Source organism: Palaemon carinicauda, chromosome 7 (genome assembly GCF_036898095.1).
Source record: "Palaemon carinicauda isolate YSFRI2023 chromosome 7, ASM3689809v2, whole genome shotgun sequence".
Lineage (NCBI taxonomy): Eukaryota > Metazoa > Arthropoda > Malacostraca > Decapoda > Palaemonidae > Palaemon > Palaemon carinicauda.
Window position 1 is genome coordinate 3392001 of NC_090731.1, and position 20704 is coordinate 3412704.

The 20704-nt window shown below is 45.4% G+C and overlaps 1 protein-coding gene across 1 annotated transcript in view; it reads right to left on the bottom strand.

The window, feature by feature from the left end:
• Positions 1 to 20704, bottom strand: part of LOC137643813 (heparan-alpha-glucosaminide N-acetyltransferase-like) — a 98849-nt gene that overhangs the window by 5333 nt on the left and 72812 nt on the right. The window contains exons 11-12 of the mRNA XM_068376502.1: positions 10379 to 10574; positions 8987 to 9079 (exon numbers count right to left, since the gene is read on the bottom strand). Of these exons, the coding sequence (XP_068232603.1) occupies positions 8987 to 9079; positions 10379 to 10574 (289 nt within the window). The remainder of the gene's footprint in view (positions 1 to 8986; positions 9080 to 10378; positions 10575 to 20704) is intronic.

A 20704-nucleotide genomic window follows, 5' to 3' on the forward strand; every position in this document is an offset into this window, starting at 1 on the left:
AGGGCCATTACCCGAAAGTAGTTCTCGGTAAGTATGTTAGGAAAAATAAAAATTACATAAAATTTTTGATTTGTTCCAACACAAATACTTACCTCGAACTACTTTCTTAGGAGACTTACACTTTAGGAGGTGGGAGTGGCTTCCTGGCCTTCAGACCCAGAAAAGCGGACGCCAAGAATCCTAGATATGAACTAGGTTCTTAAAACTGGGAATCGAGCGGTAGGGTAAACTACACAAATGGCTCACGTTAGTGTCTAAGTACTCACCATTTGAAAAATCTTCTGATGTTGAGTCCAGTAACAAAGTTGCAGAGACGTGTTCTTCATTGGTTACATAAGTGTGGTTATCTCCGATAGGGATAGGAAACGGGGATTAGGATGAAAAGGAACAAACCTGTCTCTCCTGGTTTTGCTATCCACGATGTGCCTGGGGCTTCACCGTTAAATCACTTGGAGCGCGGAGATGACTGTCCCAATGGAGAACGCATCTAAGGACCTTCTTGAGTAATCCTTGAGGTAATGGGCAGTAAAGGTCGACTGGTTCGACCAGGTGCCCACCCGAAGGATCTGGCCCACTGCCATGTTCTTCTCAAAGGCTAAGGAAGTGCTCAGACCTCTGATGTCATGGGGCTTGGGAGTACCCGGTAAGGCTAGTCCCTCCTCCTTGTAGGCCCTGGCAATAACTTGTCTCAACCAAAAGGATATGGTATTCTTCGATACCTGCTTCTTTGTAACACCTGTGGAGACGAAAAGGCTCTTGATGCCTGGCCGGAGATGTGCAGTCCTCTCAAGGTATTTTCTAATGGCACGGACAGGGCATAACCTCAAATCCTCAGGATTACCAGTCCTAGAAATAGCTGGCAGAGAGAACCCCTCGAATTTAGGATCCCAGACTGCTGGGTTCTGGGTTTTCGCCACGAACGAAAGGACGAACTTGAAAGAGATCTCTCTCCACCCCTTCGAATGAGAGACGTCATAAGACAGCCCATGGATCTCACCTACCCTTTTCGCAGAGGCCAAGGCCAACAAAAAGACCGTCTTGAGAGTGAGATCCCTGTCAACAATATCCTTCATTGGTTCGAACGGGGGGCTACTTAACATCTTCAGGAGCCTAGCTATGTCCCACTGAGGCACCCTAACAGTTTGAGGGGGGCAGGACTGTTCAAAACTCCTAACAAGCATAGAGATGTGTCTAGAGGAGCCCAGGTCGATGCCATTCAGAAGGAAGACTTGACCCAAGGCTGCTCGTACTCCTTTTATAGCTGGGATTGACATCCCTATCTCGTCTCTGATATACTAGAAAGTCTGCGATATCTGGGACGGAGGCTTTGAGGGGTTTGATGCTCTTCGAAGCGCACCACTTCGTGAAAGAGGCCCACTTCGCTTGGTAGACCGCTGCCGACGACCTTCTCAGGTATCGCGACATCCTCTTAGCCGTTCCTGACGAATATCCTTCCTTCCTCAGGAGGCGCTCAATAGTCTCCAGGCATGAAGGCGTAGAGACTGTGGGTTGTCGTGGAACCTGAGAAAGTGTGGCTGTTGTAAAAGATCTGGCCTGTCGGGGAGTGGCCACGGAGGATGGCTTGTCAGGTCTTTTAGGTCTGCGAACCACTCTCTCTCCGGCCACCAGGGCACTACCAAAGTCATCCTTAAGTTCCGGGCAGCCCTTACTCTGTTGAGCACTTGCCTGATCAACGTGAAGGGGGGAAAAGCGTACACGTCTAGGTTGTTCCACTTGTGCTGAAAGGCATCCTCCAAGGCTGCCTTTGGGTCTGGGACAGGAGAACAATACACGGGGAGTTGTGCGTTCAGCTTGGTTGCAAAGAGGTCCATCACCGGGGAACCCCACCGTTGAATGATGAACCTGGCTACTTCTGGGAGGAGGGACCACTCTGTTCCTACTATCTGACCCATCCTGCTGAGACCGTCGGCTAGGACGTTCTACGGCGTCAATGACCTTAGATGTCAGGATGCCAGAAAACTTTCAATCAATCAATCAATCAATCTTTTTCCCGGGGATGAACCTTACCAATAACACTATCTGGTTCGCCTTCGCCCAATCTAGGATCTCTAGGGCGAGATCGCACAACTCCCTTGATTTTAGGCCTCCTTGCTTCTTTATGTATGCTACAACTGTGGCATTGTCGCACATCAACGCCACAGTGTTTCCCCTTAGTAGATCGATGAAGTGCAGGCAAGCTTTCTGGACTGCCTTCAACTCTAGGACATTGATGTGTAGGCCTTTCTCCCCGTCCATCCAGGTTCCTCTCGCCGTCCCGTTGAGGAGATGGGCTCCCCATCCCTGGTTGGAGGCGTCTGTGAATAGGAGCAACTCGGGAGGCTCGGTCGCGAAGGGCATCCCCTTGAGCGTGTTCGACCGGCAATGCCACCATTCCAGGGAGGGTATTGTGTTTGGCAGGACTGGAATTAATTTCTGGGGCGAGTCCAGTTGGTTCCAGAAGTTCTTCAGGTTCCATTGGACGGCCCTGAGTCTGAGTCTCCCCTGGGGAACCAGTTTCTCCAACGACACCAGATGACCTATTAGCCTTTGCCAGTCCTTCGCCCTCCTGGGTTGCCCCGACAGAAAAGGGAGAAGGATCTTCATTAGATTGCTTACCTGCTCCTCTGACGGAAAAGCTTTCACCAGTAGGGAATCCAGTGTCATCCCCAAATAGGTCATTCTGGTGGAGGGAGATAGGTTCAATTTTTCTGGGTTGATCATGATACCCAGACCCTTGCAAAACTGGAGAAGTTTTATACCCTGCTCCTTCAAAACGTCCTCTGAGGAGGAAAGAAGCAACCAGTCGTCCAGGTACCGGATGAGGCGAATGCCTCGCTCGTGAGCCCACACCGAGACTGTCGTGAAGACTCTCGTGAATACCTGGGGAGCTGTCGACAACCCAAAGCAAAGGGTCTTGAATTGCAGGATCTGGGTACCCCATTTCACCCGGAGAGACTTCCGGCTTGAGGGGTGGACCGGGATTTAGAAGTATGCGTCCTTGAGGTCTATGGTCATCATGTAGTCTTTCTCCCTCAAGGACAGCAAGACCGACTTCGGAGTGTCCATTTTGAAATCTGTCTTTCGCACAAACTTGTTGAGAGCTGACAGGTCTATCACCGGTCTCCACCCCCCCGTGGCCTTTTCTACCAGGAACAGTCAGCTGTAGAAGCCTGGTCCTGGGTGCAGGACCTCCTCCATGGGGCCCTTCTCCAACATCGTGGACACCTCTTCTTGAAGGGCCGCCCTCTTCAACGGGTCCTTGGGTGCCAGCCACTCCGACAGGCTGGCCGGAATTAAAGGCGGGGGTTCCGTTAAGAACGGTAGCCTGTACCCCTCCTTCAGTACGGATACTGTCCAGGGCTCTGATCCGTGAGCCTTCCATGCTTGCCAATGTAGTCTGAGGCATCCCCCAACCTGAGGCTTGGGCAGGAGTAGGGGGCCTCCCACTCTACCTCCTCCTGGAGGAGCGGCCTTAATGGCCTCTCCTGGAGGCAGAATACCCTGTTCTAAACGAGGCAGACGCTGCTGGAGCTCCTCTACGGGGGGGGGGGCTGTGGCGCTGAAGCCCACGAGGAAGAAGGGGCTTCTCTCCTCGTCAGGTTAGGCGGGGCCTGAGAAGTAGAGGGCCCGTCTGATGCTGATCTCTTGTAGGGGGGCCTCCTTACCGGTTGAGGCCTGGGAGCGTTCACTTCCTTTCGTTTAGCCACCTTTTCCATAATCTCTTCTAGCTCTTTCAAGGAGAACAAGGAGTCACCCCACACAGGAAGGCTCCTCATGGCCCTCGCCTCCCTGTCTAAGACCTTCCGGGAAAGCTTCGCCAGAATAGTGTCCCTTTTGCGAAGAACCCAATTCGCTGACAGGGCAAGGGACTGATACGTAAGGAACTTCAGGGTCTTGCCCCCGGAGATGATAAGTTCCCTCAGGAGGTTTTGCTGCTCCGGGTCCGTTAAGTCATATGTGGCTTGAACACCTACCAGTGTGGAAGCCCACCAGTCCAACCAAGAGGAGACGTGCACCAAGTCTTTCGACATCTCCTCCATCATCGCAGCCTCCGATTGCGAAAATCAAATCGGGGCTGAAGAGGCTCTGTCCTCCGGGGCCCCCTGTCCCAGAACGTCGAGGGCAGGCTCCACCTTGCAGGCTCCCGGTCGTTGTCCCTCTGGCACATAGAACCTACTCTGTGTCTTGAGCCCTTGGAGCAGCTTCGAGGAGCTCTGCGTTTTGGGAGCTTCGGCATTGCCTGCCACAGCTCTATCAACATGAGCCCGTCCCAGGACGAGATCTCGGGCCACAGGCAGGGCCAGGGAGGTTTTCTGTTGGACGGGGGCCTGCATCAAGCGGGTCAGGCTGGACCTCCAGTAGTCCTCATCGGTTGGGACCGGTTCCTTAATCCTATGATGCCTTCGAATCATGCCTATAACCTTCCGATAGGCCGAGTCCTCGGTCGGGGAACCTTCTCTACCGTCAGCAGTACCTTCCGCCTGATCCCGAGGAGCTGGATCACCGGGCACTCCCACCGGGCGCTTCGGTTCCGGAACAACAGGCACTCCCCTTCGGTGGTACCGGTCTTCCCCGGCGGGAACCTCCGCACCAGGTTCGGGGGTCAGAACTGGCATCGCCGTGCCGGCGAGGACTACCGTTCGTGTATTCTCTCTGGGGGACGAGGACGCGGATCCCGTGGGCTGACCCGACGGAGGGAACCGTTCCTTAAAGTCCGAGGGCCGAACCAGCTGTGTTGATTCGGCCAGGCTGCCCGTACGGAAGCACGGTTCCCCCCGCTGGGCGGGGTGAACCGGAAGCTTCGCGGCCTTACGCCTGCCTGAAGCGGCCTTCTCGCATTTCTCCCTACGAGGGTCATATCTGCGTCTGGAGGATGGCCTTCGTGGCGAGAAATCCCTGGACTGCCGGTCCGGGGAACGCTGCAACTCAGACCCAATCACCATCGGGGGACCTACTCCTCCTGTACTTCCTCCGTGGAGAGAGGGACCGTTTTCTACAGAACCTCGAACGGGATCTTGAGCGGGAATGCCTGCTACTGGACCGCTCCCTCCGTCGCCGATGTCTCCTCCTCGTTTCCTCTTCTGAAGAGAACGAAGCCCCACCATCTGAAGAGCCCGACGAAATTGTACCACCCGAACGACGGGCAGAAGAGGGGGCTACGGAGGGCTTCGCGACTTGCTGCGTACCAGAGGTCGAGGTTTGTAGGAAGGTCTCTGGAACCGCCGTCAGAGGAGCTGGAAAAGAGGTTTGGCGCACTACACTAGGGAACCAGGTATCCAGCCCCTCTTCCATCCGCATTGGGGACCTACCTGGCGTTTAAAAGAGCCTCCACCCGAAGGGCTCACTTACCGTGGAGTCCAACTTACCCTGGGCGTCACCAGCCGCTGAAGAACCTGAAACACAGGCCCACGAAGCAGGGGAAGAAACAGGCACAACATTACTACACCACAAGGGGTTGTCGGAGGAAACGTGGCCCCCAAGCACCAGGCCAGAGTCTCCAGAACCCCCAGACACAGCACTACCAGGCCTCCCACTAGCCTGAGAAGACCCAGCAACCCCCACTTCACACACATTAGACTCCTGGGGAAGGGCCCTCGGCTCTTTCCCCGCAACGGACTTACCTCGTCCCCTACTCTGGGTAGGGGAAGTCGAGACCGTCCACTGGGTGACGGTAATGGCGAAGAGATGCTAGATTTCCTGGGCGAACGTTTCGACGACTTCTTCTTCTTAGTGCCGTAACGCACCCACTGAATCTCACTCCAACTAACACACTCAATGCACGTATCCGATGGCGAGCACATCCTGCCCCTACAGGAAGAGCAAAGGGAGTGAGGGTCTACTTCGGGCTTGGAAAGGAACGCTCCACACGACTTTCCGGCTCTAGGCCCAGGACAACGGCGGATCTGCTCCATCGCACACAACCACAAGGCACAGGAACGAAGGGAATCAACAAGGAATACATTTGGAAAGCACAAGGAAGGGCAGTGAACACGCAAGAACACAAGGGATAAGCACAGAGATACCACGCGGTAACCACGCGGGACACACGAGTCGGACACAAAGGGTCGAAAGAGACGAGAGCAGCGTGATGGTATCACGTCGCGACCAGAGAACTTACTGGCTAACGGGACCCAAGCTGACGCCGACCTAGCTCAAGGCTACCCTCGGGGCACGTTCTCTCACTCAAGGGTTAGCCCTCCATAGAAAACGGGTGTAGGGTATACTACACAAAACTCTGGTCGGTAGAGAGGAGATTACAGGTAACTCCTAAGAAAGTAGTTCGAGGTAAGTATTTGTGTTGGAACAACTGAATTTTAATCAAATTTCTTATTTCTATACTTACCTGATGTTAATATTACAGTACTTCTTCTCCAGAAGTTCCCTTTAAACTTTCTGAAGAAAGATTTCTAAATAATTCAAGTAGCTGCACTACTAATATCATGTACCTTCACTTTCAACACTATTAGATTTGGATTAATTTTATGAGCTACCGCGACCAAACCTCAAACTGTGAATGATATCGAAATTTTGGTCATTGGGCAATTAGGGACACTAATTCCACCAAACAACTGAAGGACACTACCTCTAATACCTGAATTTTTTTTTTTCAAAATAATACTGAATGGCTCTTCCTGAATAAAGAAACCCGACTTCTGTCAAAATGCTTTCATCCATTTTCAGAGAAGGGATGTTAAGAAATTAAGGCAAACTTAGCCTTAAAATCCTTTTATGGCTCTGACGGAAGACAAAAGGGGCAAAATTATCTTGTGTGCCTTAAAGGTTTCTTTAACAAACAGTGTGTGAAGTCATGTGTTAAGCTGAAGCTAATGCCAACAAGAAAAGGGTTTTGGCTATAAGATCTTTAAGAAAAATATTTTAACTTCAAAATTCAGATCATTTAAATACAGTAAAACCACATCCAAAATCCAGAAAATTGGCCTTACTACTGGAGGTTTTTCAATGTTCAATCATACCTGAAATAAACAGATCTAATACCCAATTAAGCATGGATCTATCCCATAATGGCTGAAATTGAACATTTATCATAAAAACAGAACCATAAAAGTTGACAATATCCATGGTAGATCTAGTCATTGACAGACTCTTAGTATTGCACCAATCAAAATAAACCTTGTAAACCTGCCATTATCTTTGTAATGGAATATAGGTAGACTTTCTTTTAGAATTTAGAATGGACAGTTTAGAGGGTTTTGGGAACCCTTTGTTTCTGAGGATATGGTGCAGTGTCTTCATGCACCAGTGAAACATGAAATGCCTGCCGAAGCAGATACAAAGGCACTTTGCTTGGACATTGCTACTACAGACACCAGCAAAGGCTTAGCTCGCTTCTTTTCCTTCCATGTGGAGGCACTGAATGAAAATGTTGTGGGGATGATTGCGAATAATCAAGCCCCCCTAGAAGATGCACAGAGGGAATGTGAATCTATGGCTAATTTACTCATAAACCAGTAGCAATGTCTACCCTTCTTCAGCCAAGTACAAAACTCTTGCTTAATTTCCGTTTCAACAACCTTAAACGCATTCTCTTCCGGCAAAAGAAAAGGAAAATAAAAACTTTGTTCGCAACCGAGACTACATCAATACTCGTCTGCGGCAGAATCAAAAGTGAAGCTTTCAGACTGGTGAGGTGGACGAAGCTTTTCACCCACACCCTCAACTTGTTGTTTAACTATTTGTTAAACAATTCTAACGACCATCTCAAGGTTCTGTCGAAACAATCTCCCTATTAAAGGATAATGGTTTGTATGTCTTATAGGGATAACTTGTCTTATAGAGCAACTAGGATTGCAGCATTGCAAGGGTTTAGCAGCAGAAGTGTCTAAAGCAATTGAAGAATTCACGACTCCGTGAGAGGCTTTTGAATCTGAACTAATCAGCAAACCTTACCGAAACAAACAATATTAACACTGAACTCAACTTGGGGAGTTAGGTTAGGTTGGCAACAGGGTGGATAGAATCCGAGTTACTGCTTTCAAGAGAGGATTCACTGAACTTCTGAGCTTTAACAAAGGAAGCTATCAATATTAAGAGCTTATGAAGCTCATACTATAGAAAGTTGACTGATTATATGAATTGTCTAAAGGTGGATATCATCATCAGCCCCTTTTTATAGTCAACAAGCCTTGTCTTCTCTGGCTTTTTCCCTGAACTAACAACAAGTGTCCTTTTGTGCTTTGAACTATTAACTTCATAGGCACTTTCATTGAGAGGTACCGTGAGGGAAATGAACTCTTTACTATGTTTATTTAAATCTCAGTACAGTATTGCCTCAGACACAATACACAAATGGAATTTGGATTATGATCTTCCAGAAATAATTCCCATGCACACTCCGCACAGTAATTGCTAACAAAACCTGGAGAAATCTTAATGCTCAGTAATAAGAAAAGAATCTGGAGATGTATGAACACAACCGACACGACTGAGAAGCTGCAAGAGGAAGAGAAAGACTGGCGAGTCACTCACTGCCAGAATGTTCCTTCCTTTACTAAAGGTATGTGTTTACTGAAGGGAAAAAATTAGGAAAACTCTTAAAAATTTACAGGCAAATGTTGATTATGCCCAGCTTCTTGAGAAGAAGCAATATGAATATCAAGAAAGGTTCAAAGAAAAAATAGAACAGAGATAAAAGTGATGTGTAAGTCCGACATGAAGAAATATCTAAGTAAAGTAATTCCTCGGTTCACGAGTTTAAAACATTCTGGGAACGAACTTGCAACTTAAAATGCTCGTATTCTAGAACAATTTTTCCCATAGAAAATAAATTAAATTCACTTTGAATGTTAAACAAGTCTATAGATAAATGTATACACTCATTTTCAAAGGTTTTATTATGGTGGCCTTTTTGCATAAACACTGACATTTAATTTTTTCTTTTAAGAGGAAAACGGTAGTACAGTATTGTATTTAATCTAAATCATTACTTCATGATAATAGAAGGGTATTTTGTCGAATATTTACTTACAGATATGGCGCCCCAAATAATCCATCTCAGTAAGCGAGAATTGTGACTTCTGTAAGTGACAATAATACGTCCAGCAGCTACACCAAACTGTACCTGCATAATGGAATATATAAACAGAGTTCTTTCGAAATCAAAACTCTACACAGTAGCAAGAATGTATCAAAATACACAAGGACATATAAGATTTTGCTATATACATACTGAAAGTAAACCAAGACTTTAACATTTTCCCAATGACAAGAGATATGTAGCAGTTTTTAGTTTTGCTAATCTTTTAGCTCAAATAACCAGTAATATTTACTTAACAAAACTTTTTGTCATGGCAAGATTATTCAGTACAAAATGCTATCATTGTCAGTATTATAAACACTATGGTAATTATCGGGCCTTCAATAATCCATAGCAGTTAATAAAAACCTTTTTTAAAAACAAAGACTAAATAAAACTAAATTCATAAATTAATTACAATAAAATTAGATAAATTTAAAACAAATAAAAAACTAAAATTTCCATCCAATAGAAAAATTAAGTTTTTCAACAATGCATAGAAATCATACTTTACATAAAACACTTTCATGTTCAGAGCTATAAAAATATATAGCAACAGGTCTCTTTCATTCATAGTCAGATTTTAGAAAAAATGTTCGTGAAATCGTAAACGTCAAAGAAGCCTTTTTATGCAAGCTCTCTAAAGCTAAATACACAGCTAAGCTTTCCACTTTTACTTTTTACTACACCTACACTTCTATTTGAGTTTATTATCCTTTGCATAAATATGGAAAACCAGTGTAATAAGAATATAATAAGAATAGTAAGTTCCCTAGATAGGAATGAATTTTCAAAAATAAGAACTTGTGAGTTCAATAAATAATTTTTTGAAGAAGAAGAAGTGCAAAACTATAAAAATAAACTTCTTTTAAAAGTATTTTACGTATAAATAGCTGTAGGAATTTTTTATACATATGTACGATAGCTCGCTACTATTAGCAAGATCAGCTGACACAAAACAATGGAGAAAGAGTGATGGGGGTTATGTACTGGATGCCTATGATACTCAAGCTAAGCTACAACCCTAGTTGGAAAAGCAGAATGGTATAAGCCCAAGGGCTCCTACACAAAAATAGCCCAGTGAGGAAAGGAAATAAGGAAACTACAAGAAAAGTAATTAACTATTAATATAAAATATTTTAAGAACAGTAACATTAAAATAAATACTTCATATATAAACTATAAAAACTTAAAAAAAACAAGAGAAAGAGAAATAAGATGGAAAAGTGTTCGCGTGTGTACTCTCAAGCAAGAAAACTCTACCTCAAGACAGTGGAAGACCATGGTACAGAGGCTATAGTACTATCCAAGACCAGAGAACAGAGATCAATCCAAATTTCTTACCATAAGAATGGAAGTCAATACCCCTAAAAGCCCCTCTGGATCATAAGGAACATTGGTATCATACACTTTAGCACAAGTCGGATGTTTATAAACGTGAGCATCGCCGAGAACCAGTCGATCAATATACCCGGCAGCACCACCAGTGCAATTGCTATAGGCACCACCATCATGCAAACCACCTGGACCAATATATCCTCTGGAAATAATTGAAAAAATTCATTCATCATTTTCCTTTCACACAATAGCAATATAATAGATTATAAAAATAATTTGTATTTTTCCTAACTATACAAACCCCAGTTCTTTAACCCTTTTACCCCCAGGCTATTTGGAAATTTCCAACCCTTAACCCCCATGGGGTTATTTTTTTTCAAGCACATTTTGCAGTATACTTCTTTTAAATTACTCTAACAGCCTTAATTTTTGACATAGAGGGGTTAGGTTGGTCTCATTCTCTTGGAAAATGCCTGATGTTTCTCAAAAAATTATCAAAAATATGCAAGAAAATAATTTAAATAGCATTTTTTAGCAAGGACGTACCGATACGTCCATGGGGGTAATGGGATGAGTTTTGTGAAACGTACCAGTACGTCCTTTGGGGGTAAAAGGGTTAATGTGAGAATTGATTCAAGCGCAGCTGGAACTTGGCAGTTAAGACTTATAAAGAGGTGTCGGCAATAGCCAGGAAAGTTAGAGGCCGGCGGATAGAAAGCCTAGCCAATTCTGCCAGTACACTAAACAGTCACTTTGATTGTGTCTGGGACTTTAGGAGGATAATGGAGACGGGAAGTTAAGTTAAAGGACTCAGGTTTGTAAAGTCAGGAAAAATGTTATTTTTATTAGTAAATTAAATTTTTGAATATACTTACCCGATAATCATGTAGCTGTCAACTCCGTTGCCCGACAGAATTCTATGGAGGGATACGCCAGCTATCACAATACTAGAAGGGGGTGTACTTACCAGCGCCACCTGTGGCCAGGTACTATAGTACTTCTTGTTGACACCTCCTCAATTTTTCCTCGGTCCACTGGTTCTCTATGGGGAGGAAGGGAGGGTCGATTAAATCATGATTATCGGGTAAGTATATTCAAAAATTTATTTTACTAATAAAAATAACATTTTTCAATATTAAACTTACCCGATAATCATGTAGCTGATTCACACCCAGGGGGGTGGGTGAAAACCAGTGTACAAGATTAAAGGATAGCTAAGTATCCCATATTTCATATAACAGTTATCTCAAATAACAATGAAATAATAAGTACCTGGTAAGGAAGTCGAATTGAACCGTTACTCTGCCTCTTTTTTAAGTTCGTCTTCCTTACTGAGCGCAGCGTTCCTCTCGGAGGCTGAATCAACCCAAAGGTGCTAAAGTATATAGGGTTGCAACCCCTACTAAAGGACCTCTACAAAACCTCTAACCCAGGCGCTTCTCAAGAATGAATAGACCACCCGCCAAATCAAAAGGATGCGGAAGGCTTCTTAGCCTACCGTAACAACCATAAAAACAACAATAAAAGCATTCAAGAGAAAGGTTAAAAAAGGTTATGGGATTAAGGGAATGTAGTGGCTGAGCCCTCACCTACTACTGCACTCGCTGCTACGAATGGTCCCAGGGTGTAGCAGTTCTCGTAAAGAGACTGGACATCTTTAAGATAAAATGATGCAAACACTGACTTGCTCCTCCAATAGGTTGCATCCATTATGCTCTGCAGAGAACGGTTTTTATTAAAGGCCATCGAAGTAGCTACGGCTCTTACTTCGTGGGTCCTTACCTTCAGCAATGCAAGGTCTTCCTCCTTTAAGTGAGAATGGGCTTCTCTAATCAGAAGCCTTATATAATACGAAACCCCGTTCTTGGACATGGGCCTCGAAGGTTTCTTGATGGCACACCATAAGGCTTCTGACTGTCCTCGAATAGGTTTAGACCTCTTAAGATAATACTTGAGAGCTCTGACAGGGCAAAGAACTCTCTCTAGTTCGTTACCTACCATGTTGGAGAGGCTAGGTATTTCAAACGATCTAGGCCAAGGACGTGAAGGAAGTTCGTTCTTTGCTAGGAATCCGAGCTGAAAAGAACATGTTGCAGATTCGGTCGTGAAACCAATGTTCTTGCTGAAGGCATGAACCTCACTGACTCTCTTAGCTGTTGCAAGGGAGACGAGAAAAAGAGTCTTGAGGGTAAGGTCCTTGAAGGAAGCTGACTGGAGAGGTTCGAACCTAGGTGACATAAGGAACCTTAAGACTACGTCTAGGTTCCAGCCTGGAGTGGATAGACGACGCTCTTTAGACGTCTCAAAAGACTTAAGGATGTCTTGAAGGTCCTTGTTGGAAGAAAGGTCCAAACCTTTGTGGCGGAGAACTGAAGCCAACATACTCCTATACCCTTTAATCGTAGGGGCTGAAAGGAATCTCTCATTCCTAAGATGTAGAAGGAAGTCAGCTATTTGGGTCACAGAGGTATTGGTAGAGGATATTGAATTGGCTCTACACCAGCTCCGGAAGACTTCCCACTTAGATTGGTAGACTCTACGAGTGGAAACCCTTCTTGCTCTGGCAATCGCACTGGCTGCCTCCTTCGAAAAGCCTCTAGCTCTAGCGAATCTTTCGACAGTCTGAAGGCAGTCAGCCGAAGAGCGTGGAGGTTTGGGTGCAACCTGTCTACGTGAGGTTGACGTAGAAGGTCCACTCTTAGAGGTAGAGTCCTGGGGATGTCGACTAGCCATTGAAGTACCTCTGTGAACCATTCTCTTGCAGGCCAAAGGGGAGCAACCAGCGTCAGCCGTGTCCCTTCGTGCGGGATGAATTTCTGCAGAACTTTGTTTATTATCTTGAACGGTGGGAATGCGTAAAGGTCGAGATGGGACCAGTTCAGTAGAAAAGCATCCACATGAACTGCTGCAGGGTCTGGAACAGGGGAACAGTACAGCGGAAGTCTCTTGGTTATGGAGGTGGCAAACAGATCTATGGTAGGTTGACCCCACAAGGTCCAAAGTCTGTTGCACACACTCTTGTGGAGGGTCCATTCCGTGGGAATGACCTGATTCCTTCTGCTTAGGCGATCTGCTGAGACGTTCATATTGCCCTGAATGAACCTCGTGACCAGAGTGAGGTTTAGACCTCTTGACCAAATGAGGAGGTCCCTTGCGATCTCGTATAGGCTCCTCGAATGGGTCCCTCCTTGCTTGGAGATGTAAGCCAAGGCTGTGGTGTTGTCTGAGTTCACCTCCACCACTTTGCCTAGCAGGAGGGACTTGAAGTTCAGCAGGGCTAAATGAACTGCTAGTAGCTCCTTGCAGTTGATGTGGAGCATTCCCTGTTCCTCGTTCCACGTTCCCGAGCATTCCCGTCCGTTCAAGGTCGCACCCCAGCCCGAGTCCGATGCATCTGAGAAGAGATGAAGATTGGGGGTCTGAATAGCCAACGATAGGCCCTCCCTGAGAAGGAGATTGTTCTTCCACCACAAGAGAGTGGTCTTCATCTCTTGGGTGATTGGGATAGAGACTGCTTCGAGAGTCGAACCCTTGTCCCAATGAGCTGCAAGATGGAATTGAAGAGGGCGGAGGTGGAGTCTCCCTAGCTCGATGAACAGGGCCAGTGATGAAAGGGTCCCTGTGAGACTCATCCACTGTCTCACCGAGCAACTGCTCCTCTTCAGCATGCTCATGATGCACTCTAGGGCTTGGCTTATCCTGGGGGCCGATGGAAAAGCCCGAAAATCCTGACTCCGAATCTCCATTCCCAGGTACACAATGGATTGGGAGGGAATGAGCTGAGACTTTTCTATGTTGACTAACAGACCCAGTTCTCTGATTAAGTCCAAAGTCCAGTTGAGACTCTCCAGACAGCGACGACTCGTGGAGGCTCTCAACAGCCAGTCGTCTAAGTAGAGGGAGGCTCTGATGTCCGAAAGGTGGAGGAATTTTGCTATATTCCTCATCAGATGAGTGAACACCATAGGAGCTGTGCTTAGGCCAAAACACAGGGCTTGGAATTGGTAGACAACCTTTCCAAAAACGAATCTCAGGAAAGGTTGGGAGTCTGGATGAATAGGAACGTGAAAGTAGGCATCTTTCAAGTCCAACGAGACCATCCAGTCCTCCTGCCTGACCGCTGCTAGGACCGACTTCGTCGTCTCCATTGTGAACGTCTGCTTGGTGACATACGCGTTGAGCGCGCTGACGTCCAGCACCGGTCTCCAACCTCCTGTCTTCTTGGCCACTAGAAAGAGACGGTTGTAGAAGCCCGGGGATTGATGGTCCCGGACTATAACCACTGCCTTCTTTTGCACAAGTAGCGACACCTCCTGGTGCAATGCTAGCCTCTTGTCCTCTTCTTTGTAGTTGGGAGAGAGGTTGATGGGAGATGTGGTCAGAGGTGGTTTGAGGCAGAATGGAATCCTGTAACCCTCCCTCAGCCAACTGACAGACTGGGCGTCTGCACCTCTCTTTTCCCAGGCTTGCCAGAAGATCTTGAGTCTGGCTCCTACTGCTGTCTGGAGATGCGGAGAGTCAGTTTTTTCCTTTAGAGGTCTTGGAGCCTTTCCTAGACTTGCTCCTGGAAGAGTCTGGACGGGAGCTTCCTCGGCTGGGGGCTCTACCACGAAAGGGCGGTATGAACCTCGTAGCAGGGGTATCAGCCACTGGGGAGCGATAAGTCCTGGGGACTGAGGTAGCAACCTTAGACTTACGAGCCGATGAGGCTACAAGATCGTGTGTGTCCTTTTGTATCAGGGCAGCAGACAAGTCCTTAACCAGCTCTTCGGGGAAGAGGAACTTCGAGAGCGGAGCAAAAAGGAGTTGTGACCTTTGACAAGGTGTAATGCTGGAGGAAAGGAAGGTACACAGCTGTTCCCTTTTCTTCAGAACCCCTGAAACAAACATCGACGCAAGCTCACCAGATCCATCCCTAATGGCCTTATCCATGCAGGACATTAATAGCATGGCAGAATCCTTGTCCGCAGGGGAGGTCTTCTTGCTGAGGGCCCCCAGGCACCAGTCTAGAAAGTTGAACATCTCAAATGCTCTAAATACTCCCTTCAGGAAGTGATCAAGGTCTGAGAAGGTCCAGCAAACCTTAGAGCGCCTCATTGCAGTTCTCCGAGGCGAGTCTACCAGACTTGAGAAGTCAGCCTGGGCAGAGGCAGGTACTCCCAAGCCTGGTGCTTCTCCTGTGGCATACCAAACGCTCGCTTTCGAAGTGAGCTTAGTCGGAGGAAACATGAAAGAAGTTTTGCCAAGGTGTTGCTTAGTCTGCATTCACTCCCCTAAGATCCTTAACGCTCTCTTAGAGGACCTTGCTAGGACTAGCTTAGTATAGGTGGACTTAGCTTGCTGTATGCCCAGCGAAAACTCAGATGGTGGAGAGCGGGGAATAGCAGAGACAAAGTGGTCTGGGTAAACCTCCCTAAGCAGAGCCAAGACCTTACGAAAGTCAATAGACTGTGGAGAAGGCTTGGATTCATCCACGTCTGACGAGGGATCCAGGTGTGCCGCCTCATCCTCAGACGCCTCATCACCAGAGTGAAGCGAAGAGATCGGACAAGAATGCTGAACAGCAGAGTCAGAACGAGTAGGAACAATATTAGTGGTTTCCTCTTCAAGTAACTGTTGAGGGAAAACCTGAGGCTCAGACTGCAAAGGCTGAACAAAAGACGAAGCAGAAGGAAGGCGCATGGGTGGAGGAGGCTGACTCCTGGCATGAGTGGTTGAACCCAAGGGTTGCGCTTGCTGAGCGGTTGGCGGAAGCGGAGTAGCAAGTTCCTGTTCCTGCGGTGTGAGCGGAGCGCGATGAGGTAGAGGCTGCGCAGAACAAGGTAAATGTCTCGCAAGCTGAGGCTCCTGAGGCGCAAGGCTAAGGTGTAGTGGTGCTTGCCTTGTGGAGGGTTGAGCTCGCTGCAGCGAGAGCTGAGGAGACTGACTCATGGACGGGAGAGGTTGTTGTACCTCAACCGAGTGTTGCATCACTGGTGGAGCAGCAAGTGGAGGCGGAGGAAGAGTGGTATAATCCTCCTGATCCCATTGTAAAGGTTGCCTTAAGGAAGGCGGAGGCTGAACACCACTGGGAACAGCAAACTCAGAACGTGGCTCAACATCGTACGCCTGGCAGGTGGTACTGCGATCAGGCGGAGCGAGCGCAGGCGGAGCGAGCGCAGGCGGAGGGAGTGCAGGCGGAGGCGGAGGCGCAACACTCTCAGCCCGACACTCACGCATCAAGTCCGAAAGCTGTGCTTGCATGGACTGTAGTAGAGTCCACTTGGGGTCGGCAGAAACTACAGTAGGCTGAGGTAAAGCCTTAACAGTCGAGCTCTGTTGTGGCAGAACCTTACTCCTCTTGGGCGGAGTGCAGTCGACTGATGACTGCGGCGAGTCAGAGCTGAGCCAATGACTGCAGCCTGGCTGAGCACTCGCGGACTGGACTCTGCGTTTGAGTGGTCTAGAGACCTGAGTCCAACGTTTCTTCCCTGACAATTGATCAGCGGACGAGAAGAAGACGGGCTCAATCGTCTGCAGGTGGGAGTGACGGTCTTTGGAAGACACGCCCGCAACCACCGAGGATACTTCAGTGCGCCGATCAAGGCCTGCCGAACCCTTTTGCCCTTCGACATTGCTTCTCCCCTGGGCTTGGGAGCTTGCAAGAGGTCCCGGACTGGGAGGACGACAGGCACGCATAGAAGTATCCTCACGCACCACACTGACACTGACACTAGCACTTGGCACTGCACTGACACTAGCACTCGTCACAGCACTGGCACTAATCCCACCCACTGCACTCTTGACCTTTAGTTCCTTGACCTCGGCCATAAGAGACTTGTGATCACTTACCACTGACTCTACTTTATCGCCTAAGGCCTGAATAGCACGCAAAACAACAGACATATCAGGCTGAGGGCAAATAGTAGGTTCGGGGGTAGCCACTACAGGGGTAGGAAAAGGTAGGGGATCATGAGGTGAGGAAAAAAGTGAAGAGTGAGAAGAACTCCTCCTAACTCTACCTCTCTCTAACTTAGTTGAATATTTCAAAAGACGGACAAATTCAAGTTCCGAAAGTCCGGCGCATTCCTCACATCGATTTTCTAACTGACAGGGCCTGTCCCTACAGTCAGAACAAGCGGTGTGAGGATCTACCGAGGCCTTCGGAATACGCCTATTACAAGACCTACATCGTCTATGGGTGGGGGCTTGCGAAATGTCAGACATCTTGAATCCAAAGAGTTAGCCAAGGGGGGTTCCAAAATCAAGCAAAAGATCGTTAACCGTTAATCAGGACTATATAAAAGCTATCTAAGCTAATATAAGAAGGTTTCCAGTAAAGCGACAGCCGAAATCTGAGAGAATACTTCACCAATTAGCCGTGAAAATACTCGAAGATCATAAGCGTATCCCAGAACGTCTTGCCGGAAGCACGACAGAGGAAAAATTGAGGAGGTGTCAACAAGAAGTACTATAGTACCTGGCCACAGGTGGCGCTGGTAAGTACACCCCCTTCTAGTATTGTGATAGCTGGCGTATCCCTCCATAGAATTCTGTCGGGCAACGGAGTTGACAGCTACATGATTATCGGGTAGTTTAATATTGAAAACTACAAATTACTTTCAAAATTTGTGATTTGTTCTTACACTAATACAACCTTCGTCTTTAATATGACACTTATTCTTGGATGAGGGAGGTCCTTACTACCAAACTGGTTTGCTAAAATCTCGGGATAGCTACGTTTGAAACTAATATGTTGCAGACCGTTCATCGCTAAACGATGATTCACAGTAAGAACTCCCTGCATGCTCAGAGACATTTTGCTTGCAAGAGCATTACAAAGGAATACAGTCTCCCTTCAGGAAGGAGAGCCTCACACACCACAATCTTGAAAAATCTCCTCAATGCATAAGCAAGTTTTCCCTATTCCTGAAGAATACTCAACGAAAGTAAGCCAGGGGTGTATACCCGGAAGCTTCATTAAATGGGGAACTAGTTGAGGAGCAAAAAGTGCTAAACAATCTCTCCATAAATTCATGGGCTTGCAAAGAATATCATTAAAGAAGATTTAGCCTTCCTGCAACGAATACACCCGTCTAACGTGAGGCCACAATCTACACACAATAAAAAGGGAATAACTTTAAATAATTATACCCTTAAGTAATGTGAATCTATCGCTGTATTAGTCATAAACCAATGCAGTATCCAACACATATTGCATTCCTGCTTTGTTCTATTATTACCCCTTTTACCCCCAGGCTATTTGGAACTTTCCAACCCTTAACCCCCAGTGGTTATTTTTTTTTCAAGCACATTTTGCAGTATATTTCTTTTAATTTGCTCTAACAGCCTTAATTTTCATCATAGAGAGGTCAGGTTGGTCTCATTCTTTTGGAAAATGCCTAAAGTTTCTCAAAAAATTATAAAAAAATATGCAAAAATAATGTAAATAGCAGTTTTTTGCAAGGACGTACCTGTACATCCATGGGGGTAAAGCGATGAGTTTTGTGAAACGTACCAGTACGTCCTTTGGGGGTAAAAGGGTTAACAGAGAGCTGATATCAACCACTTACACTAAAATGTATGGTCAAAAGATTAAATAGCCTTGGATAGGACGCAACAGTATGTTTGTACTCGTTGCAGCCGAAGACAAAAATGAGGAGTCCTTGACAAGCTGGAGGGCGGGGCCACTCACCCACGCTCACCACCTGTTGCTAAGAACCTTGTTAAGGATTTCAATGGCCATTCTAGCTTTGCTGAAGTCATTCCATACTTTTAAATCATTCAATGTTGGTATTAGCGAAGGAATAATATAGTACTGTATCTTATAACACAATTAGTTATAAACAGTATGCATCTTCAACCTACATTGGAATCAAATATATTTTGCAAAAATATATAATGATGCTAAACATGGTAAGTGTCTTAAAGAATGCAAAGTATTTTTGAGACTTTACTACAAATAAAGTACTGTAAACAGGAAAATTTTTGCGGCTGTTTTATTTTCGGTATTTTTGCAGCAAGAGTTTTAACGTAAAAATAAAACTACCGTGAATATTTCAGGGACTTTGCCAACATACCCACAAAAAAAAAATAATAGACGACAAACAAACCATAACCAACACAGACGATAATATTGTCAAATTAATCTGATTAGTTTTGAAACTCATTTGATATAACTGATTATCTTGTACCCCTGATCATAGTCATCATAAAGTGATAAAAGTGGTATCAGTTAGTAGCATCTTGTACGTCATCTTTTAAGCCAATACAATCTCGTCTAGACTTGGGTAAATGATGTAAGTAACTAATATTTGTTGTAATAATAATAATAATAATAATAATAATAATAATAATAATAATAATAATACTATAATCATAATAGTAACAATCTTTCATGAACCAGATGCTAGCAGATATGGAAAGAAACATTAAAGAGAAGAGATATTGAAAAGCCGAAGACACACATTTACATATTGGTTTTCTACTACAACATATTTGAATAAAACAAAATGTAATGTTTACATATTATTCACACACAAATCAAGATTTAAAACAAACAAAAATGTGCAGATGTTGAACAAACAATATCCGAATCCTGTCAGTTAAACTACACGTCAATCACCATAATCACTTGATTCTTATAGAATTTAGACAGGCTCAAAGATCAAGCAATATCTGAATATCTTTTGAACAACTTGTGATAGAAAAATACTTGAAATGATTAATCACTGGCAATTATTGGCAAAGTGGCTAAACAAGCAGTGATTTTATAGGACCATTAGTGAGTCTTGTCGCATTAACTATGAAATGAGTGTAAATGTCGATAGACCATGAAATGCTTAAACCAGTTAATGCCTAACAGCAAAGCAGTACAATGTTAGGAACAATGAATTAAATTTTTCAATGGGACATTCGAACATCATGAATTCAAAACTGCGCGAATTCAGATAACGTCAACAAATGGCGAAATAAACATGGCACGAAAATTTCCAGGTTTACAGTACGTAGTTTAAATAATCTTTAATGCATAAATATACACTTGCTGCTGTTATAAAAATAATGTTTCTCCAACTAGAATCTTCAATGTTTCTAAATTTGAAAACTATTATAAAGACACTTGATAAGAATAAAGCCATACTACATAAACTTTAAAACCATAAACTATTATAAAGACACTTGATAAGAATAAAGCCATACTACATAAACTTTAAAACCATAAACTATTATAAAGACACTTGATATGAATAAAGCCATACTACATAAACTTTAAAACCATAAACTATTATAAAGACACTTGATAAGAATAAAGCCATACTACATAAACTTTAAAACCATAAACTATTATAAAGA